This window comes from Trichosurus vulpecula, chromosome 3, assembly GCF_011100635.1.
Source record: "Trichosurus vulpecula isolate mTriVul1 chromosome 3, mTriVul1.pri, whole genome shotgun sequence".
In the NCBI taxonomy this organism is placed as follows: Eukaryota; Metazoa; Chordata; class Mammalia; order Diprotodontia; family Phalangeridae; genus Trichosurus; species Trichosurus vulpecula.
The window spans coordinates 231,472,966-231,498,706 of record NC_050575.1 but is presented as its reverse complement, the minus strand read 5'-3'; the positions used below and the strand labels follow the sequence as shown (position 1 = coordinate 231,498,706).

General features: G+C 37.0%; 1 protein-coding gene across 1 annotated transcript in view; it reads left to right on the top strand.

Annotated features, from left to right (window-relative positions):
* The first annotated feature begins 1,018 nt into the window (after positions 1-1,018).
* The window catches only part of TAF1B (TATA-box binding protein associated factor, RNA polymerase I subunit B), a 102,822-nt gene continuing 78,099 nt past the window's right edge, over positions 1,019-25,741 (top strand). Inside the window, exons 1-6 of the mRNA XM_036751656.1 lie at positions 1,019-1,109; positions 2,837-2,935; positions 9,995-10,082; positions 12,018-12,115; positions 14,101-14,196; positions 19,667-19,817. Coding sequence (XP_036607551.1) covers positions 1,092-1,109; positions 2,837-2,935; positions 9,995-10,082; positions 12,018-12,115; positions 14,101-14,196; positions 19,667-19,817 — 550 coding nt within the window. The 5' untranslated portion in view covers positions 1,019-1,091. The remainder of the gene's footprint in view (positions 1,110-2,836; positions 2,936-9,994; positions 10,083-12,017; positions 12,116-14,100; positions 14,197-19,666; positions 19,818-25,741) is intronic.

Genomic DNA, 25,741 nt, shown 5'->3' with positions numbered 1-25,741 from the left:
ACTTTGACTGAGGCAATGCCCATTCAGTGATTGGGCCTGTTTAAGAAGTCAGTCAAAGGATGGTCCCTTTAATAAAAATAAATAAAACAACAAAATTGGGAGGGCAAGACCCTCAGAAATCTCAGCTAAAGTCTCACTGCAAGAAACCTTTCCAGACCCGCCCCCCCCCCCCCAAGTGTACTAGTGCCTTCCCTTTGGAATTATCTCCAATTTATCCTGTATATATTTTCCAGCTATTGTCTTCCCACTAGACTGTGAGCTCCTTGAGATCAGGAACTGTTTTTTGTCTTTCTTTGAATCTCCAAGTCTTAGCACAGTGGTTGGCACAGTAGGTGTTTGATAAATGCTTGTTGACTTGATTTGACTCGACTTGCCCTGGGCTACACAGCTAGTTAAATGTCTGAGGCAAAATTACAACTCTGGTCTTCCTTATTCCAAATCCAGCCCTCTAGGTATACATTTTTCACCTAATAGAATGCAAGTTCGTTGTGGACAAAGGAGTTTTGGTTTTGTCTCTGCATCTCCAGCACCTATTACAGTGATTGGCACATAGTAGGCTCTTAATAAGTACTTATAGAATTGAGTTGAATGCCTATTCAATTTCATCTGATTAGATTCGATCAGTCAACTAGCATTTATTAAGCACCTATGGTCTATCACTGTACTAAGCGCTAAGGATACCCGAAAAGAAAAGGCAAAAGACAATCCCTGCCCTCAAACTTAAGAGTTTAATGGGAGGGACAACAGGAAAACAACTAGGTACAGAACAAGATACAGACAGTAGAAACTAGGGGTAGCCTCAGAAGGAGGGCACCAGCATCCTAACCGGTGAAGTCTTTTGCCAGGCGGAAGACATGGAACCTTAAAACACTGTAGCCACTGTTAGATAGAGCTGCGGTTGCCCCATTCCCAAACGCTCCTCTCCCAGCTGCAATACAAGGGACATATAGGAACGCATCTATGCCAGAACCAAAAAGTTCCTGCAGTTGGTTTCCGGCCGGTGCTATTCTCGCAAGACCCTCTAAGGACTTCCGGGAATCTCAGCTGCGGAAACTTGGAATCTCTGAGTAACGGGAGACATCGGTTCCGCTATGGAATTTGAGGAGGCGGTGAGGAGGACTCGGGACCGGGCTGGGATGGAGATGGGAGGGAGAGACGGGGCTTCGTCAAGCTTCTCGGGAGATTGTCGGGACTACTCAGTCCACTGAGGGCCTCCTCAGTCCACTGAGGGCCTCGAGGCCGGGCTGGGGGTGTTGAATCAGGCGGTTCCGTGGGGAAAGAATTGCGGAGGGGCTCGGGCACTTTTTAAGTGGTGCCTGGAGTGTCCGGCAAACCGGACTTTCGGGTGTGTGTGTGTGTGTGTGTGTGTGTGTGTGTGTGTGAGAGAGAGAGAGAGAGTTTGTGTGTGTGTACGCATATTTGAAGAAGTACCGACCGTTGTGTGGTGTCAGGGGGTGTGTGTATGTGCGGGCACGTGTGTGTGTGTGTGAAGAGGTACCATCCCTTGTTACATAGTGTTAGGAGTAAGTGTGTACACAAGTAAGTTCAACAAACATTTTTAAGCACCTGAGGAGTTCAAAACTCTGTGCTGGACCCAGGAGGAGGCGGGAGGGCGGAGGGGAGGGGAGATAAAAAACACTGGGTGAGACACAGACCTTCCCTTAAATAGCGTACATTCTGCTGGAGGAAAATAATTGTACGTAGATAAGTATGTCGGGTTGGAATTGAGAGAAGAATAGAGTTGAGGAGTGTGTGTGTGTGTCTTGTCTCTTTTTGTATCCTCATCAGTTAGCACAGTGCCTGGCACATAGTAGGCACTTAATAAATGTTTAGTGATTGATTAATTTTGTAATTGTAAAAGCTTTCCAACTTTGGGTAATTGGAGTTACCTATATTTTTTTTCTTTTTTTGATCACCTCAATCCTCTAGTTGAGAATTCTTCCCCCAGCCATAACTATGAAATGTACCTGATTACTCTCTGATGACTTTTTAGATGGTGTAACCTTTAATCAGTTTATGTATCCATTTTGAGCTTATGGTGGTATTATGGCGTAAGATTTTCTATCTAGGGGCAGCTAGGTGGCCCTGGAATCAGGAGGACCTGAGTTCAAATCTCGTCTCAGAAACTTGACACACTAGCTGTGTGCCCTTGGGCAAGTCACTTTAACCCAATTGCCCTGCCTTCCCCTCTCCAAAAAAGTTGAAAAAAGAAAAAGATTTTCTATCTAATTTTCTGTCAAATTTTTCCCAGTATTCTTGTTGTAATAGTAATTCCATTATCAGGGTCATGTTAGTCACCCAAAAGAGAAGACTTCAGCTTTTCAAATTCTCTGAGCCATACTTAATAATTTCACAGAATCACAGAATTTGAGAGTAGAAGGGACCCTTGCAGCCATTCAGTCCAGTGCGTACGTGAAAGAATCTGGGCTATAGTATACCAAACAAGTGGTCCAGCCTCTGCCTAAAGAACTCCCCAAGTGGGGGGAACACACCACTTATCAAGGTGCAACTTGTCTCACTTTTTTTGTATAGCTGTAGTTTTTAGGAAGCTTTCCTGACATCTCTAGAATGGACTGCTCTTCTTAGCATCTGAGTTTTTACACCTTACTCTAGATTTACAGTGGCATCTCTTAGAACAATTCCATACATAAAGATAATCTTCCCAAATCTGCTATCCTCTCAGTACCCCTTTCTTTGTCAGGGCCTGTAGTTTCTGTCCTCCTACTTAGCTACATCTCTCTGAATAGCTCACTGAAATATACAGTAATGGAAAATGCACTATCTAGATATACTTTTGAGTTAAATATATTGAATGCATATTTTTCTTCTCTTACAGAGAGACTTTAATCAACGCTGTACACAATGTGCTGCTGTTTCCTGGGGAATTACTGATGAAGGAACTTATTATTGCACATCTTGCCTCAATGTTACAGAGGTGAGTAGTAGATATTTTAAGAAATGTTTGCTTACATTTAAAAATTTCTGTCACGAATGTAAAATTCTGAAATATAATTGGCAAAGTTTTATAGATGAACATCTAAATTTATTTCTTTATATCTTCTTCAATCATATCATTTGAAAATATATCCTCACAAAAATTTAGACTTAGGATGCTGTCTTTAATTATATCGATTCTGTCAGATATTTGAAATGGTTCTACTTAACTACTAAACATTAGGCTCCTCCAAGGAAGAAATTATCTTAGCTTCCTTCAAGGAAGAGACTTTAAATCTAACTTGATCTGTGGTTTGATGTTGTTTTGTCTGGAACCTGTGATTTTATTGATGTAGGAAAATACCTGTTGTGGAAGTTCTCTTCACTGAAGCAGATCAGCAAATTATCTGTAATAGTTATTTATAGGAAGTTGTCTGAGGCAGTGAGAAATGACATGACCATGGGGTCATATAGCTAGATTGTCAAAGTATAGACTGGAACCTAGGCTTTTGTGACTTGAAAGCTGGTCCTCTACTCATTGTGCCACACTGCTTTTGTACATAGCAGGTACTAAATAAAACTTACTAATAAGTTTTATTTTAGTATTCTTGGAATTAAACTCTGGGGCTCATTTTGTACTTTTAGGATGATTTAACTCTAGTTATTAATACTGTTAAGGTTTTAAGTGTTATTCTAGATTGTTCCCTACATACATAGCTGAATTTGCTATAGTAGTGAAAAAGACTCCCAAAATACTGGGTAGTATTTATAAGAATATTGGAAACAGAATATAAGCAGATCCCAAGATGTGTAACCATTAGAAAACTATGCCCTAATCACGTGGCCAGATGTCTATATGAACTCCCCTTCCCTCCTTATTGCCTCCTTCAACAAGCATTTATTAAGTGCTTAACATGTATTAATACTGTCCCAGGTTCTGGGATAGAAATTAGATAGTCCATGTCTTCAAGTAGCTTATATTCTATTGGGAAGAAACAACAGGTACATATATAAGTAAATATATCATACATACAAAATCATTTTACCTTTTTTGTGTGGGGATGTAAATCAGGAATAAGGAAAGACCATGTATAGGAAGAAGGAAGCTAGGACTTTTAAGAGCTGGAGAGGTTTTGCATTTTAGGTGTGGGGGACTAACTGTGGCATATATAAAGAATGGCAAAGAAATACGGAAGAATGTATGAAGTAATGAAAGGCAGGATCAACAAAGTAAGAAAAACAATTAATATGTATTGACTGAAACAATTTTTTTAAAAAGAGCACTTTTTGTAAATATACAGGTGAATAAAAGGGACACATTTTTGTTATTAAAATTTTTATCATGTTGTTTTTCAGTCATAATGTTTGGATTTGATGATTTGATCTAGAAATATATTCCATATTTTGTTTGTATTTGTTGAAAATGTAATTATTTTAAAAGTGAAAAAGTTTGTAGAGAGATTCGTTTAGTAGCAGCATGGTACAGGGGACTGCTGGATTTTGAATCAGAATCTGGACTTGAATACTGGCTTTGCTACTTTTTACTTGTGTGAAATTTGGGCAAGTCACCCTCTTCTCTGGGCCTCGGGGGTTTCTCTTCTGTGAAAAGAGGGATTTGGACTATAGATGATCTGCAAAATCCCTTCCAACTTTAAATTGATCATTTGATAGAGAGCAGTCACTTAATCAACAAATGTTTATTATTAAGTGTCTCCAATATGCCATGCATTGTATTAAGTCCTGGAGAAACAAAGACATACATGAAGCAATCTCTGCCCCTAAGGAGCTTATATACTTTAGGTGGAGACAATATGTACATGTATAAGCATATACAACAAATGCAAGATAATTTCAGGGACAGTAGGTATTCAGTAGCAGGTTGAGGGCGTTCAGTAAAGTCATTGAGTAGGAAGTGGCATTTGAGATGGCCAGAAAGACACTAAGAAGAGCATTCCAGGCATAGGCAGTAACCTGTACAAAGCCTGCACAAAGGAGATGAATGTGATCTGTGAGGAAGACAAGAAAGCCACTTTGGCTAGCTCGTAAAATGTGTGAAGGGGAGCAATGTATAATAAGTCTGGAGAGGTAATTTGGAGCCGGGTTGTGAAGGACTTTTAAGTGACCAGCAAAGGTATTTGATCCTTTAGCTAATAAGGAGCCACTGGAGTTTCTGGAGTCAGGGAGTGATGTGGTCAGAACAGTTCTTTAAAAGTGACTCTTTGGCACCTTTGTGGAGGATTGATTGGAGAGGGGAGAGACTTGGGTCAGGTAGACTTATTAGGAGGCTTTTGCAGTAGTCGAGGTAAGAGGTAAAATAAATGCTTAAATTAGTGTGGTAGCCTGTCGGTGGAAAGGAGACATGTGAGTGATATCACACTGCTAGAATTTACAAGACTTGGCAACTGATTGGATATGTGGGGCTTGAACATGAAGTAAAAATAGAAATACTAAGAGGCAATTCCATTAAAAACAATCTAAAAATTCCTGATGTTACTACTTCTATTTAGCAGAGCATTGGAAATAGTAAAACATGAAATTTACATAGAATTCTAATGTTAGCAAAGCATATTATTTCTCATTTGATTCTGCTGATAACTCTGTAAAGTAGGTATTTTTATCACTGTTTTATAGATGAGAAATTGCCTTATGGAATTCTTTGTTCCCTTCTGTCTCTTTTCCCCTTGGCATTTCTGATCCCTCTCATCTCTTGGACCTTTCCACCAGTATTCAATTTCACACCTCACCCCAGGTTTAGAGTAACATCTTTCATGAGAGAACCAGGAGGATACGCCTCTAAGGCTATTTTTCCCTTGTCCCTAACTGCATCTTATCTTCTTATTGCCCTTCTTCAGATCCCCTGCCTTAGATTTTCATACCGCTTGTCCCTTGAAGAACCTTGTTACCTAAAATTCTAGCCCTACTCGAGTCTCAGCCCTAGAACATAAGAGCTGCCAGCACTGGTTTGGTGCTGCACTACTTCCCTGGTTCAAGGGAGAGAAGTGAGAGTTCTCATTCCCAATGCCAGTATTGCAGCAATGGGAGGTGTGTTGAGGCATTCCAAGAGGTAACTCTCAATTTATTTTCACATAGAATCATTTGTATACATAGTGTATAGTTGTAGAGTACTGACTATCCTGTATTTTATGAAATAAATGAGTTTGTGTTCTAGCCTTGGAAATTTACCATACATGCTCATTTTTTCCTTATAGGAAAATGTACTACTGGTATCTAATGACCAAACAGACTTTTATATTGCAACCTGTTAATACCAACTTTGTGCCTGGCATGTAATAAGTGCTTCTTAAATACTTTAATTGGCCAACTCTGGCCTAGAGCTTTCTGTTCCTTTGGAAGGTTCTATAAAACCTGGAAAAAATGATTAGGTTCCTCTTAATAGGAAAGTTTTCCTTTCCAGGGATATTTTAGCTAACTTCTTCCTAGTAAGCATTTGGAGAACCAAGGGGTGGAATTACTAGGAAGTGCTTTGCTTTTTAACAATATGGGAAAAGTGAAGCTTTTTTAAAAAAATAATAATGGTGAACAAGAATTCACCAGGGGAAAAAAAGAATCCTTTAGCTGTATATTACAAAAAAAAAAAAACCCAGCAAAAAGACACAGAAAAAAATTCCTTTCAAAATAACTGTAGAATGTACAAAATAATTTGGAAGTTCATCTAATACTATGAATTCAGCTACGAAGCACTCTATACAGAAATACAGATAGACATCTTTTATGGACTCTAACATACCTTACAAAAAACTGTATGTGGTGAGAGGCACCAGCGAAATTAACTCCATTGGTCCTGACCGCAAAGGCAGGGCTTTTAATTGTACAATTCTATTTTCTTTAGGCCCCAAACACCTTAGTCAAATCCATGGCCAGAAATGTATATAAATAAAAATATTGTCTGCTCTGTCACTTAAGGCTGTTTTACATACTAGCCATGCACCTCACAGCTTCATCCACTGGGAAGACTTGACCCTTCCTCCCTCTTTGAGATTCTTCTTTGTTACTGGATTAATGTTTTTTGAGGTCCAGTTACATATATACCCTTCACACAACAGGCAGAGCAGTTCATTTTTTCTTTTTTGGCCTAATCAGTGATTGGGCAAAATAACTTTCCTTAAGACCTAGGTGCTTTAGAAAAGGGCTCATTGGACTAGTGGAGAAGGCAAAGCATTAGGGACGAGATGGGAGATCTTGTTCTCTGGCAAAGTCACAATCTATTCATGGAGAGCATTAACACCTGCCAGGGTCAGCATGATGTTGAATGTACCATTTTTATTTAATGGTAGAAGAATTCTGTGACTTACCCTTCCTATTAGAGGGACTATCTCACATAGCTCAGTGCCTAATAGTTAAGTCTGGACAAAGGGTAATTGTATAACCCCTAAGTCATCTGTTCATTAGTAAGTAGGGGTCAACAACAAACACTGTTTTTTTAAAAAATGGTATAGTGAGTGGTCCCCTTGGGAATTTTTGGTTGTTCTCTTCATAGCTTTGTGTCTGCCAAAGGCTTCACTCAGCCTGGTCCTCGTGGATAGAGGTCTCCAAAAACATAAAGGTTCTACAGGATAATAAGGACTTAGGGGGAGAAATTTCTAAATACCCTGTTTTAGATGTTCTGGGCCCCACTAGTTAGAGGCAGATTTGAGAGTAACTCAATACGTGGGAGCCATCACGATACCCAGGTAGAGAATACAGATTCTATAGAACCCAGAGTCCTGTGAAGCCTTGAGTTCCCTTTTTAGATTGTGAGGAATCAAGTATAAGTTACTTATTATGGACAACATTTGGAATGATCTGGATTCTCTGTGTCCACTGTATTTCCAAAATCTTAACTAAGCAGGACCCTAAATTTTCTTCGACTTACTTTTCCCCATTCTTTCACCTCTCATGTGAACTACCATCTGACCTAAGACCTCAGCTACCAAAGACTCATCCAGTTCAGTGAACATTGAACCACTAGTATATTGGTGGACAGCAATGCCTTCAAGAGGGAAGGCTTTATTCAAGTCCCTGTCCATTAAATTATGGCAATATGAAGGATTCAGATAACCTTGAAGAAGGATGATCACACTATCTTGACCACCTTCCCTGACAAAAGCAAATGGCTTCTCGCTAACGTCAGCCACCAGGATAGAGAAAAAGTCAGTGGCAGGATTGTTAACTCATACCACTTGCCTAGGGCCTGGACTCTCCCTGCTCTACCATGTTTACAAAGGCAGAAATAGCCATAGCAAATTGGCATAACAATTTTATTTAGCTCCTGGCAGTCTGTTATTCAGTTGTTTCAGTCATCTGACTCTTCTTGACCCCGTTTGGGGTTTTCTTGGCAAAGGTACTAGGGTTGTTTGCCATTTCCTACTCCAGCTCATTTTACAGATGAAGAGCTGAGGTAAATAGAGCTAAGTGACTTGCCCAGGGTCACACAGCTAGTTGTGGCACTCTATTGTGCCATTGTTCTAACATGCCCTGATAATCTACTGTAAGTTTAAGTACCATCTGGCTTCACCAGTCACACAAGATTATTGTAAAAAGGAAGTTTTTATGGATTCTAGACTCTAGAGTATTAATAGATAGCTCTTTCATGTTCCCTGCAACCAACCCTACAATATTGTTTATTTTAATTAATGTTAACAACACAGGATGGTTCAGACAACTCCAAGGTCTTTGATTTAGCTCTACCCACAATAACTCCTTTCTTCCATAGGGGCAGCTAAGTGGCACAGGAGATAAAGTGCTGGACTTGAACTGAGGAAGAGCAGAGTTAAAATTGTGCCCCAGACACTTACTAGCTGTTTGACCCTGGGCAAGTCACTTAAATCTCTATTTACCTTGTTTCCTCAATTGTAAAATGAGGTTAGATAATGATAGCATCTTCCTCCCAGAGTTGTTTGTAAGGATAAAATGAGATAATATTTGTAAAGCACTTAGTAAATCTTAAAGCTCTATATTAATGCTAGCTATTATTCCATCCTCACCATTCAACTGAAATTGTTCTCTGCAGAGTTAGCAGTGATCTCTTAATTGCCAATCTAATGGCCTTTTCTCCTTTTTGGGGGGCGCGGTTCTCTCTGCACCCTTTGACACTACTGATTACTCTCTTCTTCTGGATGCTCTTCCCTTTTGGGTTTTCATAGCGCTGCTCTCGCCTGGTCATCTTACTTTTCAGTCTCCTTTGCTGGATCACTCTCCAGGTCACAACCACTAACTGTGGATGTCTCCTAAGGGTCTGTCCTGGACCCTCTTCTTTTCTTTCCCTTTGCTGTCTTTTTTATTTCTCTTATCAGCTCCCATGGATTCATTAATTTTGTTGAATAAGTTATTACTGTGTGTACATAAAATCTTTTTCTTTTTGGAATAGCATATTTTCAGGCTTTCCTTTTTAGTGGCAGCTACCAAGTCTTGTGTGATCCTTACTATTGCTCTTTGGTACTTGAACTTCAGCTGCTTGTAATTTCTTAGACGCTCCGGACTTTGGCTCTTATGTTTATCACTTTTTCTCTTAACTCTGCAGAGAACAATTTCAGTTGAATGGTGAGGATGGAATAATAGCTAGCATTAATTTAGAGGTAATAGACAGAATCTTTATTTTTCACTTTGCCTTATGGTTCTAATCATTCTGGGCAGTTTCTATTTATGATTTCTTGGAATATGCTATCTATACAGGCTTTTTGAGGGGAGGAACATGATTTTCTTCTTATCTCACTGAGCTCCCTATATACTCCAAAAAACATGTCAGTCATAGGAAACCATGGTCTGTCTGATTACCCAGGGCTACTGTTCTTCCCTAACAACCTTCTGACACTTAAAAAAATGAATTTAATTACAAAGCCATTGTAAAACAACCTCTACTGGCTCCAACAAGTATCAAGCTAGTCTTAACCCAGTCCTGTCTAGAAATTCAGGCTCTCTATCCAAGTTGCCTTTTGTTTGGGTAATATGGAGCCAGGGTGAAATGTAGAAGTCTTAATGAGCGGTCCAACAAACTCATATGTTTTGATGAGGTTAAGTATTGGTTTCCATCTTTTTAATGGTCTGTATCTGCTTTTCTCAGAGGTGTAAGGAGGTTGCAAATGTGGAGTTTACACCTAACACAAAGATCCAAGCCATCAACAGAGGACTTAAAAAAAAAAGGAAACTTGGTATGTATGCTCTTGATATACTCATCAGCACTCTTGGTTCTTGGTTACCACAAAAAGAACTGTTATGAATATTTTGATGTATATTGTATAAGAAATAATTCAGACAGTGCTGTCTGAAAAACAAATGAGCTCCTTCACAAGGTTAGTGAGTTAACCATTACTGGTATTGTTCAGTCAGAGAGTAGATGACTACTTGCCAAGAATATTCTAGAGGGGATACATACGTTGGGTAGAGAAGAGATTAAACGGTATCTATGTTCTCTCTATGAATTTGGATATAACAAAATCTATATATTTTATTTTGTGTAAATAGAGTAGTAGTGATAGCTATATTAAAATTTCATTAATTTAGATATTATAGATTATTCATAATGCAAGTTAATACTCTAAATCTGAGATTTTAGAGAGATATTTACAGTATTTAGGAGAACAAACTCTTAAGGTAGTATAGCATGAGTGTTGGATGTGGGAGTCAAGAAGACCTAGGCTCAAATTTTGCGTCCGACACTTTCAGACTTTGTGCTTCAAGTTACTTAATCTCACTGAGCTTCAGTCTTCTCATTTGTAAAATAGAAATAATAATGCCTAAAGAATCAATCTCACAAGGTTGTTAGGACACTTAAATCATGTATTTTAAGTACTCTGCAAACTTTAAAGTGTTCTATATAAATGTCGGTTACTATCCAAGAACATACCAGCCTAGTTATTCATATCTGCTCATTAGAGCAGGTGACTAATGAACATCTACTAGATGGCAATTTTATTAGTCAAACTAAGAATCTATGCTGCACATTTAAATGTAGCAAATAACACTGCTTTTTAAAAAGTTCATTAATTCAATTCAGCAAATATTTATTAAAAATATCTACTACATATATAGTACTTTTCCCCAATTAATTCTGTTAGAGAATTTTTAATAGTATGTTTTTGAGCTGCATTATCCACACCATGAATTAGTGAATTCATGTTTTTCTACTAAAGACCTTTTCTCATGACTCCTGTCATGGACATAATTCTTGGTTCTCAAAAGCTATGCCATTGGATCATAAGCTGTGGTAGGTTTTATCAAACTGAAGGGTTTCAAGTGATGGGCCCAAGTTAGCCTGAGGACTAACCTGGTTAAATTCTGAGCCTGATCCCATGGTTTGCCACAGATGGATCACTTTTTCAGTTTCAAAAATCCTCCAAGAACATTTACTAAGTTATGGGAAGGATTACAATCTGCATTGGAGAGATGGTGAAATTGAAATCCTTGAAGTATTGAAGTATCCATGCTAACAAAAAGAGGTAATACCCACTGGTAGTATGCCACCGATCATTTGGTATCTTTCTATGGCTTTTTCCCAGCATCTGGTCACTGTTTCCATAAGACTAGATTGTTATAGCTGAACTTCTTTATACTTAATTCCAGGCTCCCTTCTATATTCCTTGACATTCTTCTGCTCTTGACATTATTTGTACTGTCTTCTAGTTCAGCTGATAAGTATAGAAACAGGGGTTGGATGCTTTATATTAAATTTTTACACGGTATTCATCCATTAAAGTATGAATTTTTCATTAACTTAAGTTTTATGCAAAAAATAAAATTCTTTATCTCTGGTGTATTTCATATTAGAATACAAAAAAATTACAGACCATTTTTAAGAACAAATATTTTCCTGTTGACACAGTATTAAAATGATCATTACAAAACTGAATTTTAAAAGGTAAGTTGCTATTTTGAATGCATACTTGATAAAAAGGAAACAAATGTTGACTTGAAAAAATAGAATGTGGAGAGTAAGACCTATATTCTGAGGTATAAAGGAAATAGACTTGAAAAGAGTGAACCACAATTTTTGATTGTACAGTAATATTGGTAGAACTGCTTCTTTGTCAAATGTTAACCATTAAGTTAAGAATACAAATAATTGAAATATGTTCTTTGCCATATAGAGAAAGGCTGGGAGTGGTATGTCTGTGAAGGTTTTCAGTATATACTTTGTCAGCAAGCTGAGGCTCTGCTATCCCTAGGACTGTGCCCCAAATTAAAGGTAAGTACAGTAGAATGCATATGATAACGATTTTGTTGTTTCTAGTACGATAGTATTCAAAGTGGAACTAAAGATCTAGGACTACTGTAGAATTATTTTTCTCATTGTCACTTGAATACTTTTTCTAGTAAACTATACTTTTTCCCTGGAGTAATATATAGCATGTTTCACCTTTACTTAAGTTTCATATTCTCTAATTTTTAGTGTTTGGAGTAGTTACATTAATTTGAAGTTAACTTTCACTCAACAGGTATTTGTTATTAACAGTAAACCTATACGCCTTGTACTACTTAGTGCTATGGGCCAAAAAAGGAATCTACAGTATTAGTGAGAGAATAAGTACGCAAGAAATGATAGTCAATAAGATAGTATATAGTAAAGTATTTAAAAAGTGAGTGCAAAGGGAATTAAGAAAGATCCATGTAAGCTGTAATGGTCAAAGAAAACTTTGTAGAGGAGCTTGCTAAAAACAATCCAGTCTTTGATAAGGATAAATAAGGAGAAATCTCAGCAAAGAATGTCTTGAACTTTTGTTGAGCAGATAGATACTGGTCTATTCTTTTAGTACATTTTATGGAAGTAAAATTTTAAAGGACATTTATTTAAATCTTTGAACTACTAGAGACCTCCCTACATATAATAATTAACAATCACTGTATCACAACAGAAGAAAAAAGTTTAGACAGAAGAACTAATTACCTTTAGATATTATAAACATAGTTTTTCTCTACTGCAGTAATCCTGTAGTAAGAGAATATTTTGCATAATTGCTGTGTATTTTCATTATTACTGGCAGTGATACAACATACTATTCTCGCCTGGTTAATATATTTCATTAGGGCTAGGATGAGTAATTTCTTTTTTTTTTAAAATGAACTTGTTTAATAAAATACAATAAACACATTATAGTTATCAGCTTGTTACATTTATATAACTTTTATCATAATTAGAACTGAATATTAATATCAGTAGCTAAGTTGGTAATATGTAAAAGATTTATTTTCAATGCCCTGCCAGGGTTATTTAACTCTAAAAATGTTTCCTTTGCATTCTGCGTAATTGGTTTAGATTTGTCATGTCATTTTTTTCCTTCCTTTGTTTTCCTTGATTGTAGACCTGCTGCCTTTGTGTTGAATTTTTTATCAAGAGAAAAGGCCAAGAAAATATCTAATTATTATTAGGAGAAATAGTTTATGCAGAGTTTATGAATACTTCAAAGAAAACTCCTTCTATCCAATAAAGCATTATAAAATTCTCCATAGCGACAAGCCCTTCTTAAGCATTATTCAGGGGGAAATGCATAAAGAAATCAAGAATTTTTTAAAGATATTTATTTTTAACTATACTACGTGGCTAAGTGTTTTGATCTTCGTAAGACTCTTAAGTATTGACTATGATTGTCTAATATGCTTAATTAACCACAAAGAGGTCCTGATAGGTATTTGCCTGAACTTATTGTTGCACTTCATCCAATACCAGGGTGCACTCCCTATGGCCCTTGGAGAGCTGGAAGTATCACTCAGCTAGCTTTGCCCCTTTCTGGGTGACAGTGAGTGTTTCGTTAGTAGGGCTGTGGTGGAATTTCTTTATTTATAATTGGCATGAGGACACGTACCTCTTGATAAAATCAATTAATAATAGCCTGTAGTGTAGAGAGAGTGCTGAACTTGGAGTCCAGTCAGACCTGATTTCAGATCCTGCCTCAGACATTAGCTATGTGGATCTGAGCAAGTTACTTAGCTTTCTTACTCTCAGTTTCCTCATCTTTAAAATGAAGGATTTAGACTCAATGACCTTTATAGTTTCCTTCCAGCTGTAAATCTATGAGTAATTAATATGTGCCTAGCACTGTTAATAATTTTTTTGGAAAAACAAAGCAATGTGTCATATAAGAATATTATATAAAAATATGACATTGTTCTTTTGTGGACATAAAAGCGTATCTGTCATAAATGTCATAAATCGAACTATTTTTTTCTCCTTAGGATGAAGTATTACATAATTTTTGGAAACGTTACCTTCAGAAGAGCAAGCAGGCATATTGCAAGAAGCCAATATATTCCAATGATAATAAATCTGCAGTAAGTTTTAAGTTCAAAAAACAAACATGAGAATTAACTAGTTACTAAGTAAAAGGTTAAAAGATTGAAGGAAACACAGACAAGCAGGACAACCTTAAAAGTAATATGTTGAATTTAACCTTGTACTTTTTTTCATTGAATTTTTTATTTTCACTCCTGGGATTAAAAAGAAATGTAAAACCCTTCTAACATGTAATTGTAGTCAGATAAAACACATTGCTATATTGGCCATGTCCAAAACTATGTATCTGATTCTTTGTATTAGTACATCTTCTCCCTGTTATGAAGTGGGTAATATTCTTCATTATTGGCCCTCTACACTCATAATTGATCATTGCATTGATCAGAGTTGTTAAGTCCCGAAAAGGGTGAATAATGAATTTCTTGAGGTCCCATGTACTCAAATTCATGCTGTTTGAAGGTGTAATTATGTAATACATGGTAATTGGTTCTAGCCCAGTGGAAATATGCAGTGCAAATCTGAATAATGTGACTACTTCGGAGGATTCACTTTTCATATAATTGGGACCTGGTTGTATGTTTAGTTGATGTTCACTTCGTTTCACTTCATTCCTAGCTCACTCTCAGTGACCTCAGCCCTGGTGACCTCATTTTGGCAACAATTCTACTCCTATGGCTGCTTCCTCCAATTAGTGAATTCTTCCCCAGAACCTCCATTTGACAAAGTACTCTCACTACCTATGCTCACTTCAGATCTCACTCAGCCCATAAGTCCCTGGACTATTTTTCCACTGACCTCCTCTGCTCCATCTTAGATGTTGTCTTCCCCTCATTTGAATACAAGCTCCTTGATGATTAGGACTATCTTTTTGTTTGCATTTGTGTTTCCAGCACTTAGCACAGTGCCTGGCCCAGAGTAAGAATTTAATAAATTCTCTTTCCCATCTCTCTGTCTGTCTGTGTATCCGTCCATCCATCCTGAAACTATCTTTCTTCATATCTTACAGTATAATAGTATTCCATTACATTAATATACCCTAATTTGTTCATCTATCTCCTAGTTGATGGACACCCTCTTAGTTTCCAGTTCTTTGCCACTACAAAAAAGAGCTGCTATTAAATATTTTTGCACATACAGGACCTTTTCCTGTTTCTTTGATCTTTCTGATGTGTAGGCCTAGTTATGTTATCACTTAATCAAGGAGCTTGTAGTTCAGTAACTTTTTGATCATAGTTCCAAGTTGCTTCCCAGAGTGCTTGGACCAGTTCGAAGTTCCACCAACAGTATATAAATGTGCCTGTTTTCCCAAAACCCTTCCAACATGTGTCATTTTTGGGGGGGAAAGTCAGCTTTGCCAATCTGTTGGGTGTGAGGTGGAATTTCAGAGTTAGTTTAATTTGCATTTCTCTTAATAGTGGTTTGAGCATTTTTTTCATATGTCTGTAAATTGCTTAGGCTTCTTAAGAATTGCCTCATCATATCTTTTGGACATTTATCACTTGGGGGAATGGCTCTTAATTTTTATGCCTTGAATCTGTTTCTTAAGTATCTTGGAAATGAGACATTTATCAGAGAGCCTTGCTGCAAAGATTTTCCCCCCAATCCACTGTTTTCTTTTTAATCATAGCTTCCTTGGATTTGTTTGTGCAAAATTAATTTTATGTAATCAAATTGTTAATTTATCATCTTTGATCTGCTCTCTCACTTGTTTGGTGAACTCTTTCCCTATCCATAGATTTGAAAGGTAACTTTTTTTACCTGGTTCTAATTTGTCTATATCTTGACTTTTTGTATTTGGGTCATGTACCTATCCATTTAGAACTTATTTTGGTATATAGTGTCATGTAGTTATCCAAGCCTAATTTCTGCCAGACTGGTTTGTTAAATAGTGAATCCTTACCTTAGTAGCTGGGATCTTTTAATTTATCAAACACGAGGCTACTAGGTCCATTTACTTCTGTATATTGTTTACCCGATCTGTTTTGTACATAGTCCAGTGATGAGCTTTCTATTTTTACCAAATAGTTTGAATGATTACTCCTTTTAGTATAGTTTGGGATTTGATACTGTTAGTTCACCTTCCTTCCCATTTTTTTCATTATTACCCTTCAGATTCCTGACTTTTTTGATCCTCCAAATGAATTTCATTATTTTTTTTCCAGCTCTGTAAAGTAATCCTTTGGCAGTTTAATTGGTCTAGCACTAACTTAGTTTAAGTAGCACTGTCATTTTTATTATATTGGCTCAGCCTACCCGTGAGCAATTAATATTACTCTAATTATTTAAGTCTATCTTTGTAAACAATGATTTATAGTTTTATTGCTATAGTTCTTATGTATCTCTTGGTAGGTAGATTCCTAAGTATTTTATACATTCTATAATTATTTTAAATGGAATTTCTCTTTTTATCTCCTATTACTGAGTTTCATTGGTAACGTATAGAAATAGACTTGTGACATATCTAGATTTATTTTATATTTTGCAATTTCACTGAAAGTATTGTTTCAATTTATTTTTAGTTGATTTTCTGGGCTTCCTTTTTACCTTTATATCATCTGCAAAAAGTGATAGTTTTGTTTCTTTTTTGCCTACACTTATTCCCTCAGTTTCATTTTCTTGTCTTACTGCTATAACTAGCATTTCTAGCACTATCAAATAAAAGTAGTGGCAGTGGATATCTTTATTTTATCTTGGATCTTATTGGAAAGGACTCTGTTACATTCACTTCACATAGAATTCTGGCTGCTCTTGGTATCAGATTTAGAGAATCTACCCCAAATGCTCACATGGACTATTTGTGCCTAACCTGTGGTAGAACATTCTGAGCTCATATTGGTCTGATCAGCCACAGTCGGAGACACTGAAACTTGACTCTAGCATAATGACGTCATTTTGGTCCTGTTCGACAATGAAAGACAACAACCAACCAACCAGCTAACAGTTCTGGCTGCTCTTAATATCAGATAAATTCTACCTGCCATATAAAGGAAAGATTCGTTTATTCTCATATATTTAGTGTTTGAGCAGAAATAGATGTTGTATTTTGCCAAAAGCTTTTTCTATGTCAATTGATATAATCATTATTTTAAAATTTTGTTATGGTCAGTTATTTTTATAGTTTTCCTTTTATTAAACCAACCCTGCATTTTTTATATAAAGCCAACCTTATGATAGTGTATAATCTTTTTGATATGTTACTGTAGCTTCTTTGCCAATGTTTTATTTATAATTTTTTGCTTCATGTTCATTAGGGGTATATAGTTTGCAGCTGATACTTAGAGGTCTGACACTGAAAGGGAATTGAAAGGTGTTGGAGAGTATCTTGTGAAAATAACCAAGTCTGATGGAATTTGTTTTTTGTGTCAAGGTTTCAATATCTCTGTCCAGGGCATTATCATCTATAAGGCAGCCTACTTTGGAAAAAGTTGAATGATTAATATAGTCACTGACTGCTATTACAGATGTGGTTGGTCTCCTCTTATCCTTCTGATATAGTAAAGCAGTGAATGGTGATGTAGACTGGGAACAAAAGGGCTGATGTGTCTCTTACACTAGGACAATTAATTCCTGGAGAAAGATTGCTAAAGACAAAGGTAGAAAAACATGTTTCAGGAATACCTAATCCTGTTATTTAAGAGAAATGTTTGATATTTTTTGCTTGTCCTGTATGATGAATTGAAGAAAATAGAATCTAAGTATATCTTATCTAAAAGTGGAAATAGTAAATATAGATTATGTAGAATACTTAACCATACTTAACATTTTGAACCTTTTGAACATTTTGAGCCTTTGAGAAATAGCTGCTGCCTTTTTAACTAGGCTAGATCATGTTTATAGAGAATCTAGGTAAAGCTTTTAGAAAAGGAGACTCATTTGTTGTGATCCATTATTCATATGAGGGAATTGATGATTCATGATACTGATTTTGTTGGTTTTGGGAAAGTAACAGTTCTGTGGTTCCAAGGATTTAGGTCAGCATAGGCCATCTAGTTTAAATACTTTTGCATAGGCCCATAAATTTATGTTTAAGTATTTATTTAAAACAAAACATTTATCTGCCATTTGTATTTAAATATATATATATATATATCCATGTCGATGTGTGAGTGTGTGTATACACACCAACACACTATTTTGTGCAGCTCAATATTTTTGGCGGTCATTTTCTGTGTTGATCTATTCTGCTGTAAAACAATATGCAGAAGAGTCTAAAAATAAGTACAAAGTCATTCTTTAGGGGGAAGGGTATTGGGTGCTGAGGAGAGACTAGTAGCAGGATCTGCCAGAAGTTAGTTGCCTGTGGCTTCTTTGTGTGTGCTAGAGACACTGTTCGACTAGGGAAAAGAAATCTTCTACCTTGTAAATCATGTTGCCTCTCATATAGCCCTTCTTCTATATAGTTGCTAAAATGATTTTCCAAAATCTTAGTTCAGACCATGTTCCATTCCTACTCAGTAAATTCCAGTGGCTCCCATTTGCCTCAGGGATCAAAGATAAATTATTTTTTGGCACTTAAAGCTCTTCACAACCTGGCCCCTTCCAGCTTTTCCACTCTTTTTACATATTACTTCTCCTCTTCCCCACACAAAATGCTTCATCTCTGCGCCTTTGTTTTGCCTGTTTCCCATGTCTATATTTCTCTCCCTCCCTAACTCTGCCTTTTAGAATTTAGGCAGCTACATGTCAAAATGGATAGAGCACTAGGCCTGGAGTCAGAAGATTTGAGTTCAGATTTGACCTCAGATACTTCCTAGTTGGGTGACCCTGGCTAAGTCACTTAACTAACCTTTGTCTTCCTCCTTTTCCTTAACTGTAAAACAAGGAGCACCAATCTCCCAGGGTTGTTGTAAAAATCAAATGAGATAACATTTGTAAAGCGTGTAGCTCAGTACCTGGCACGTAGTAGGTACTTAATAAGTCTTGTTCCCCTGACCATACCCTGGCTTCCTTTAAGAATCAGTCAAGTGTCACTGTCTGTAAGAGGTCTTTTCTGGTGTCCAGCTCTTGGAGCCTTTTCTTCTGAGGTTGCCTTCCATCTTTTTTTTTAATGTATGTATATGCCTTGTATTTATATATACAAGTTGTCTTCCTCATTAGGAAGAAAGCCAGGACTGTTTTTAAAATTTTTCTTTGTATCCCCAGAGTTTAGTACAGTGCCTGGCATATAGGCATTTAATTATTGTTGCATTTAGTTGAAAATCATTAGAACACCTTCAGGCTTGCTTAATGACATTAGTACTATAGGGACTTAGACTACTTGTTCATAGTGATCTGTATACAGTAGGCACTCAGTATTCTTAATGAATATAAATGAATAGTCATTTCCTCTGTCCTCAAGGAATTAATGAACCTCATTATCTTTAGTTTGAAAAGAACATATGGTGGTTATGTTCCCAAATGATTATGTTTTGTGCTTTTGTACAAAAGACATGAATTATTTGAAGTTTGTAGAAGTTATGTTCTTCACTGTTTTCCAAGCAGTAACTTTTTCTTTAATTTTGAAAATAGGCATCTGATAGCTATCTGAGTCCTTTAGACTTGGATAGTGAGCCTGAGCTGCGTAGTATCCGTAGCTGCCCTTCCTCAGAAGGTGAAGCAGAATCTCAGTCTGATGTCCCTGGTAGACTGATTCTTCCCAACATCAAAACTACACAGTGTGGTAAGTGAAAATTCAAACCATATAAAATCGTAGGATTTTAAAACTGGAAAGGGCCAATGAGGTCATCCTGTCCAGCCCCTCAATTTTATACGTCAGGTATCTGAGGTCTAAGTAGGTTTCTTGCCCAAGGTCACATGGCAAAACTTAGATTCCTAATTCTCAGTCCAGTGTCCGCTCTACTGTATCACAATATTTTGTAACTACTGTATTATTTATTTGTTTTAAAATGGTGTGCGTTGGCAGAGGATATGCTATATGACTTGGGAATGAGGAAGAACCATAAGACTTCTAATGGTAGTCTTAATTCTCATTGTGGCTGTAGCATATTAAAACGGGTACAGTGTCTTAGGAGCTGTGCTAAAGAGGCAAGATAGCACCTTCCAGGGTGCTTGTGAAGATCAAATAAGATAATATTTGTAAAGTGATTAGCGCAGTGTCTGGTGCATAATAGACACTTGATAAAACCTTATTCCCTCTCCTTCTTCCATAAGAGATCAACTGAGGCCAAGAAGTAGATCTCTGCCCACCTTTTTAGACTAAATTACTCTGCTGAGTAATTCACTTTAATTCAACAAATATGTCTTTTTTTCTTCTGTTGGGAATCAGTTTTTTTCTACTTAATAGTATTTTATTTTTTCCAATTACATGTAAAGATAGTTTTCAGCTTTCACTTTTATAAGATGTTGAGTTCCAGATTTTTTTTCTCCCTCCCTCCCCTCCCCCTTCCCCAAGATCAAAGGGTATGCACAGTTTTATAGCCCTTTGGGCATCGTTCCAAATTGCTCTCTGGAATGGTTGGATCAGTTCACAACTCTACCAACAATGCATTAGTGTTCCAATTTTCCCATATCTTCTCCAACATTTATCATTTTCCTTTTTTGTTGTGTTAGCCAACCTGATAGTTATGAGGTGGTGCCTCAGAGTTGTTTTGATTTACATTTCTCAAATCAATAGTGATTTAGAGCATTATTATATAATTATAGATAGCTTAAATTTCTTCATCTGAAAATTGCCTTTCATGTCCTTTGACCATTTTTCAATTGAGGAATGACTTATATTTTTATAAATTTGACTCAGTTCTCTAAATATTTTAAAATTATGGCCTTTATCAGAGACATTGGCTATAAAAACTGTGACAAATATTTCTTAAGCACCTGCCTTGTTATAGGCACTGGGATATGAAGGTGTCCTTATGCTCAGGACTTTAAGGGATGTAGCAGTAAATACAATTGAATTTTAGGAGAGAGAACACCAAGAATAGGGAAATAAGTAAATGCTTGGAATAGGAGCTGGCAGATGATTGGATCCTTGAAGAAAGTTAGTGATATTATGAAAGAAATGGGACATTCCAGGTTTCTTTATTATTCCCAGAAGGGAGAGCATTCTAGGAAAGGAGTCAACCTCCTGTACATACTTACTGAGATCAAAGATGGAATGTCAAGTCTGAGAGATAGGTTATTGTGCAGTATGGCAGATTATTGCAATAGCCTTTTAATTGTCCTTTATGCCTCAGGTCCCTCCTCTCTCTCTAATCCATCTTCTACACAGCTGCTAAAGTAATTTTCTGAAAACCCAGGTATGACCCTGTTGTTCTCCTGATTAGTAAACTCCAGTTGTTACAGGGAGTAAACTCCCTGGTACCTCTAGAATCAAATACAGACTCCTCTCTTTGGCATTTAAAGCCCTTCACAATTTAACCTCAACCTACCTTTTCAGATTTATGATATAGTGTTCACTTCCACGCATTAAATGTTCCAGTTAAACTGATCTCATTTGCTGTTCTTCCTCACACGTCTTTATGCCTTTTCAAGGGCTGGCCCCATCCCTGGACTATGCTTCTTCCTGACCTTCAAATATCTATTTACCTTAAAAGGTCTTTCCTAATCCTTCCAGGTAATAGTGTTTCCCCCTAAGAATTTGTTGTTCAGCTGTTCAGTTGTGTTTGACTCTACATGACTCTTCTTGGCAAAGATACCAGAGTGGTTAGCCATTTCCTTCTCTAGTGTGTCCCCATTTTACATATGAGGAACTGAGGCAAATAGGTGTTAAGTGACTTGCCCAGGATCACATAGCTACTAAGTGTCTGCGGCTGAATTTGAACTTAAATCTTCCTGACTCCAGGCCTTCTGCTCTATCTAAACTGCCCCTAAGAATTACCTTGTGTTAATTTTGTATATACTTTTATTTGTATCTGTGTCTCCTGTCGTAACACGTAGGCTGGCACTTTATTTTATTTTTTTTGGTCCAGACCAGTAATTTCATTGGTAATGAGGATTATTAGTGAGGAAATTCCTACTACTAATGCCGATTGGCATTTTTTCCTCAACTTACAAATGTTCCTAAAGTCTGGACACATAGGTAATTGATGGCAATGTGGAGTTATTGCATTGAGTTCATGTGAATCTGGCAAAGCGCATCAACCTTTGCATCACAAATGATGGAAATCATATTGAAGATGTAATTTGTTAATATTCCAATTAAATATAAATTTCATTCTTGAAATTTCATGAATGAATGAAAATTCATTTCTTGAAAATATGCATTTTTGCCAATGTGTCCAGACTTTAGGAACACCCTGTATATTAAGGGTTGCCTTGGGTACCAAGAAGTTAAATGACTTACCCAAGATCACACAACCTCTGTGTCAGAAGTAGGCCGTGAACCCAGGCCTTCTTGACACCAAGTCTACTTCAGTCCACTGTGCAGTGGCTACCTCTGCCTGACATATAATAAATGCATATTTATTGACTGAATTGGCTGGAACATAGAGAAGGTGAAACGGATTAGTATAAAGTAAGCATCAAAAGTTAGGTAGAAGCCAGACTGTAGAGCAATTGAAGTACCAGTTTAAAGGGTTTGTCTTTTATCCTGGAAGCAATAAGAAGCTACTGAAAGTTTTTGAGTATGGTATTGACAGAGTCGTTTTCTTTGTAATATTATTTGACAGCTGTATGTAGGCTAAATTAGAGAAGACGGAGGCTGGAAGCAGTGATACTAATTAGGAAGCTATTATAGTATTTGAGGCTAGAGCTCTAGAGCTAATGGGGTTCAGAAGTAGGGTAGTGGCTATGTGAGGGGAAAAGGGGAAAGAGTAATCAAGCAACAAGCAATTATTAAGTGCCTGCTGTATGCCAAGCACTTTGCTAGGTACTGGGAATACAAATACAAAGAAGAAAACAATTCCTATTTTGAAGGAGCTTCTGTTCAAGCATGGGAGACAAGAAATACCTATCTGAGTAGCTGTAGGATACATTTAAAGAGAATAAATACAAAATAGTTAGATGCAGTCTAGTTAGAGAGGGAGGGAGAAAGATTACTGTTGAGAAGGATCAGGAAGAGCTTTATGTTAGATGATGGTACTTAAGCTGCATCTTGAAGGAAGAGAGGGATCCTATTAAATGGCAGTAAGAAGGGAGTATATTCCATTCCTGGAAGATGGCCAGCACAGAGGCAGAGATGGAAGGTAAAGTGTGAAGTGTGAGAAATAGAAATAAGGCCAGTTTGACTGGACCACAGAGCGGGAATTAAGTAGGGAGGAATGTCCCATGAGACTAGAAAGATATGTTAGGGACAAGTTGTGAAAAGCTTAAAAAGCTACATAGAAGAGTCTATTCAAGGTGTTCCAAAAGTCTTACTGTAGTTTTAAACTTAACTTCAGAAATATTAATGCTACAAACTTGTAAAGCCTGATATTTGAAAGGTGAGTTATTTAAATTTTAAGATATTGATGTATTTATTATTAAAATTTAACATTACACCATCTTATGCTGTTTGTCCATCACACTAGTCAATTTTTGAACTCTGTAAAAACTTTTATCATCTTCTCAGTGACTGACAGGATTGAATTTGTAATCCTAGATTTAAGATCCTAACCTTAAGAAGAACTGAAAAAAAATCATTTTTATTGTTAGAAAGTCACAAAACTAAAAATAGGCAAAAGAGAAATTTAAATAATTAAGCTTAAAAACTGTTTTTTTTTTTTAAATTTTGGAGCATTTATACCTCTGAAGTTATTAAAGCTTAAAAGTACACTAAGCCTTTTGAGACCCCCTGTATTTTGTTCTAAAAGCAGTTAGGGAACCAGTAGAATTTCCTGGGTATGGCAGTAACAAGGTCAGATTGGTGTTTAAGGAAAATCACTTTGACAGTAGTATGTAGGATAGACTAGAATGGGGAGAAGATTGAATTAGGGAAACCAAATATGGTGCTGTTGTAATGGTCCAGTGACAAGTGATAAAGGCCTGGTGCGGGGAGTGTTCACAAAATGTGAAGATAGAAAGGGCAAGATCTGTCAACAGATTGCAGAGGTGGGGGGTCTTGAGAGTGAGAAATCAAGCATTGTCATGAGGTTTTGAACCTGGAATACTGGAAGAATAGGGGCAGTATCAAAAGAAATAGGGAAATTGAAAAGAGTAGTGGGTTTGGAAAAATGTGACAGATGCGGAGGTAGCATTGACAAGACTTGGCAAATAATTGAATATGGGGGCAATAAGGTAGTGAGAAGCTTTGGTGATGACCTGGGGTTCTGGAAGAATAATTTTGTCGCTCCTATAAAAACAGGGAAGTGGTAGGAATGTTGGTTTTGGATGGAAAGAATGAATTTGATATTTGATATGTTAGAAATAAGATGCTAATGGGATATTTGGGAGGAACATTCAGGAAAAGTGATTAGGAGTCAGTGGTATAGATATGATAATCGAGCTTATGGGAGCTTATGAGTACCTGAGAATATTAGAGAGAGAAGAGAAAAAGACCCAGAATGGAATCTTGGGGCATCTATCATTAATGAACACTATATAAATGATGATATAGTAGAAGAACCTAAAGAGTGGTTAGAAAGGTGGGAGAACCCACAGAAAGAAGGGTCAAAGAAAGCTGATGGAGGAGATTGTATATAGGAGAAATTTGTAGTTAAAAGTGTTGGGAGCTTTTAGGTGTCAGGTAAGATGAGGAATGAGCCAAAGCCAGTGGATTTATGAGTAACCTTGGAGAGAACAGTTTCATTGAGTGGTAACACAGTAAGCCAGATTGTAAGGTAGGAAGAGGACTGAGTAGGAGGTAAGGAATAGAGGCAAAAGTTCATTTGACTGTCTTTAGTAAATTGTATGCAAGAGAGAGTAGAGTAATAGGATGAAAACTTGAGGTAATGGTGGGTCAGCTAAAGCTTTTTATTTTTAATTTTTTTCAATTATTATTTATTTAATATTTTTACTTTTCAGCATTGATTTCCACAAGATTTTGAATTACAAATTTTCTCCCCATTTCTACCCTCCCCCCCTACTCCAAGATGGCATATATTCTGATTGCCCCTTTCCCCAGACAGCCCTCCCTTCTGTCACCCCACTCCCCCCCATCCCCTTTTCCCTTACTTTCTTGTAGGGCAAGATAGAGTTCTATGCCCCATTGCCTGTATATCTTATTTCCCAGTTGCATGTAAAAACAACTTTTTTTTTGAACATCTGCTTTTAAAACTTTGAGTTCCAAATTCTCCCCCCTCTTCCCTCCCAACCCATCCTCCCTAAGAAGGCAGGCAATTCAACATAGGCCACATGTGTATCATTATGTAAAACCCTTCCACAGTACTCATGTTGTGAAAGACTAACTATATTTTGCTCCTTCCTACCCTATCCCCCTTTATTCAGTTTTCTCCCTCGACCCTGTCCCTTTTCAAAAATGTTTGCTTTTGATTACCTTCTCCCCCAATCTGCTCTCCCTTCTATCATCCCCCCTTTTTTTATCTCCTTCCTCCTTCTTTCCTGTGGGGTAAGATACCCAATTGAGTATGTATGTTATTCCCTCCTCAAGTCAAATATGATGAGAGCAAGATTTACTCATTCCCCCTCACCTGCCCCCTCTTCCTTCCCAACAGAACTGCTTTTTCTTGCCACTTTTATGTGAGGTAATTTACCCCATTCTATCTCTCC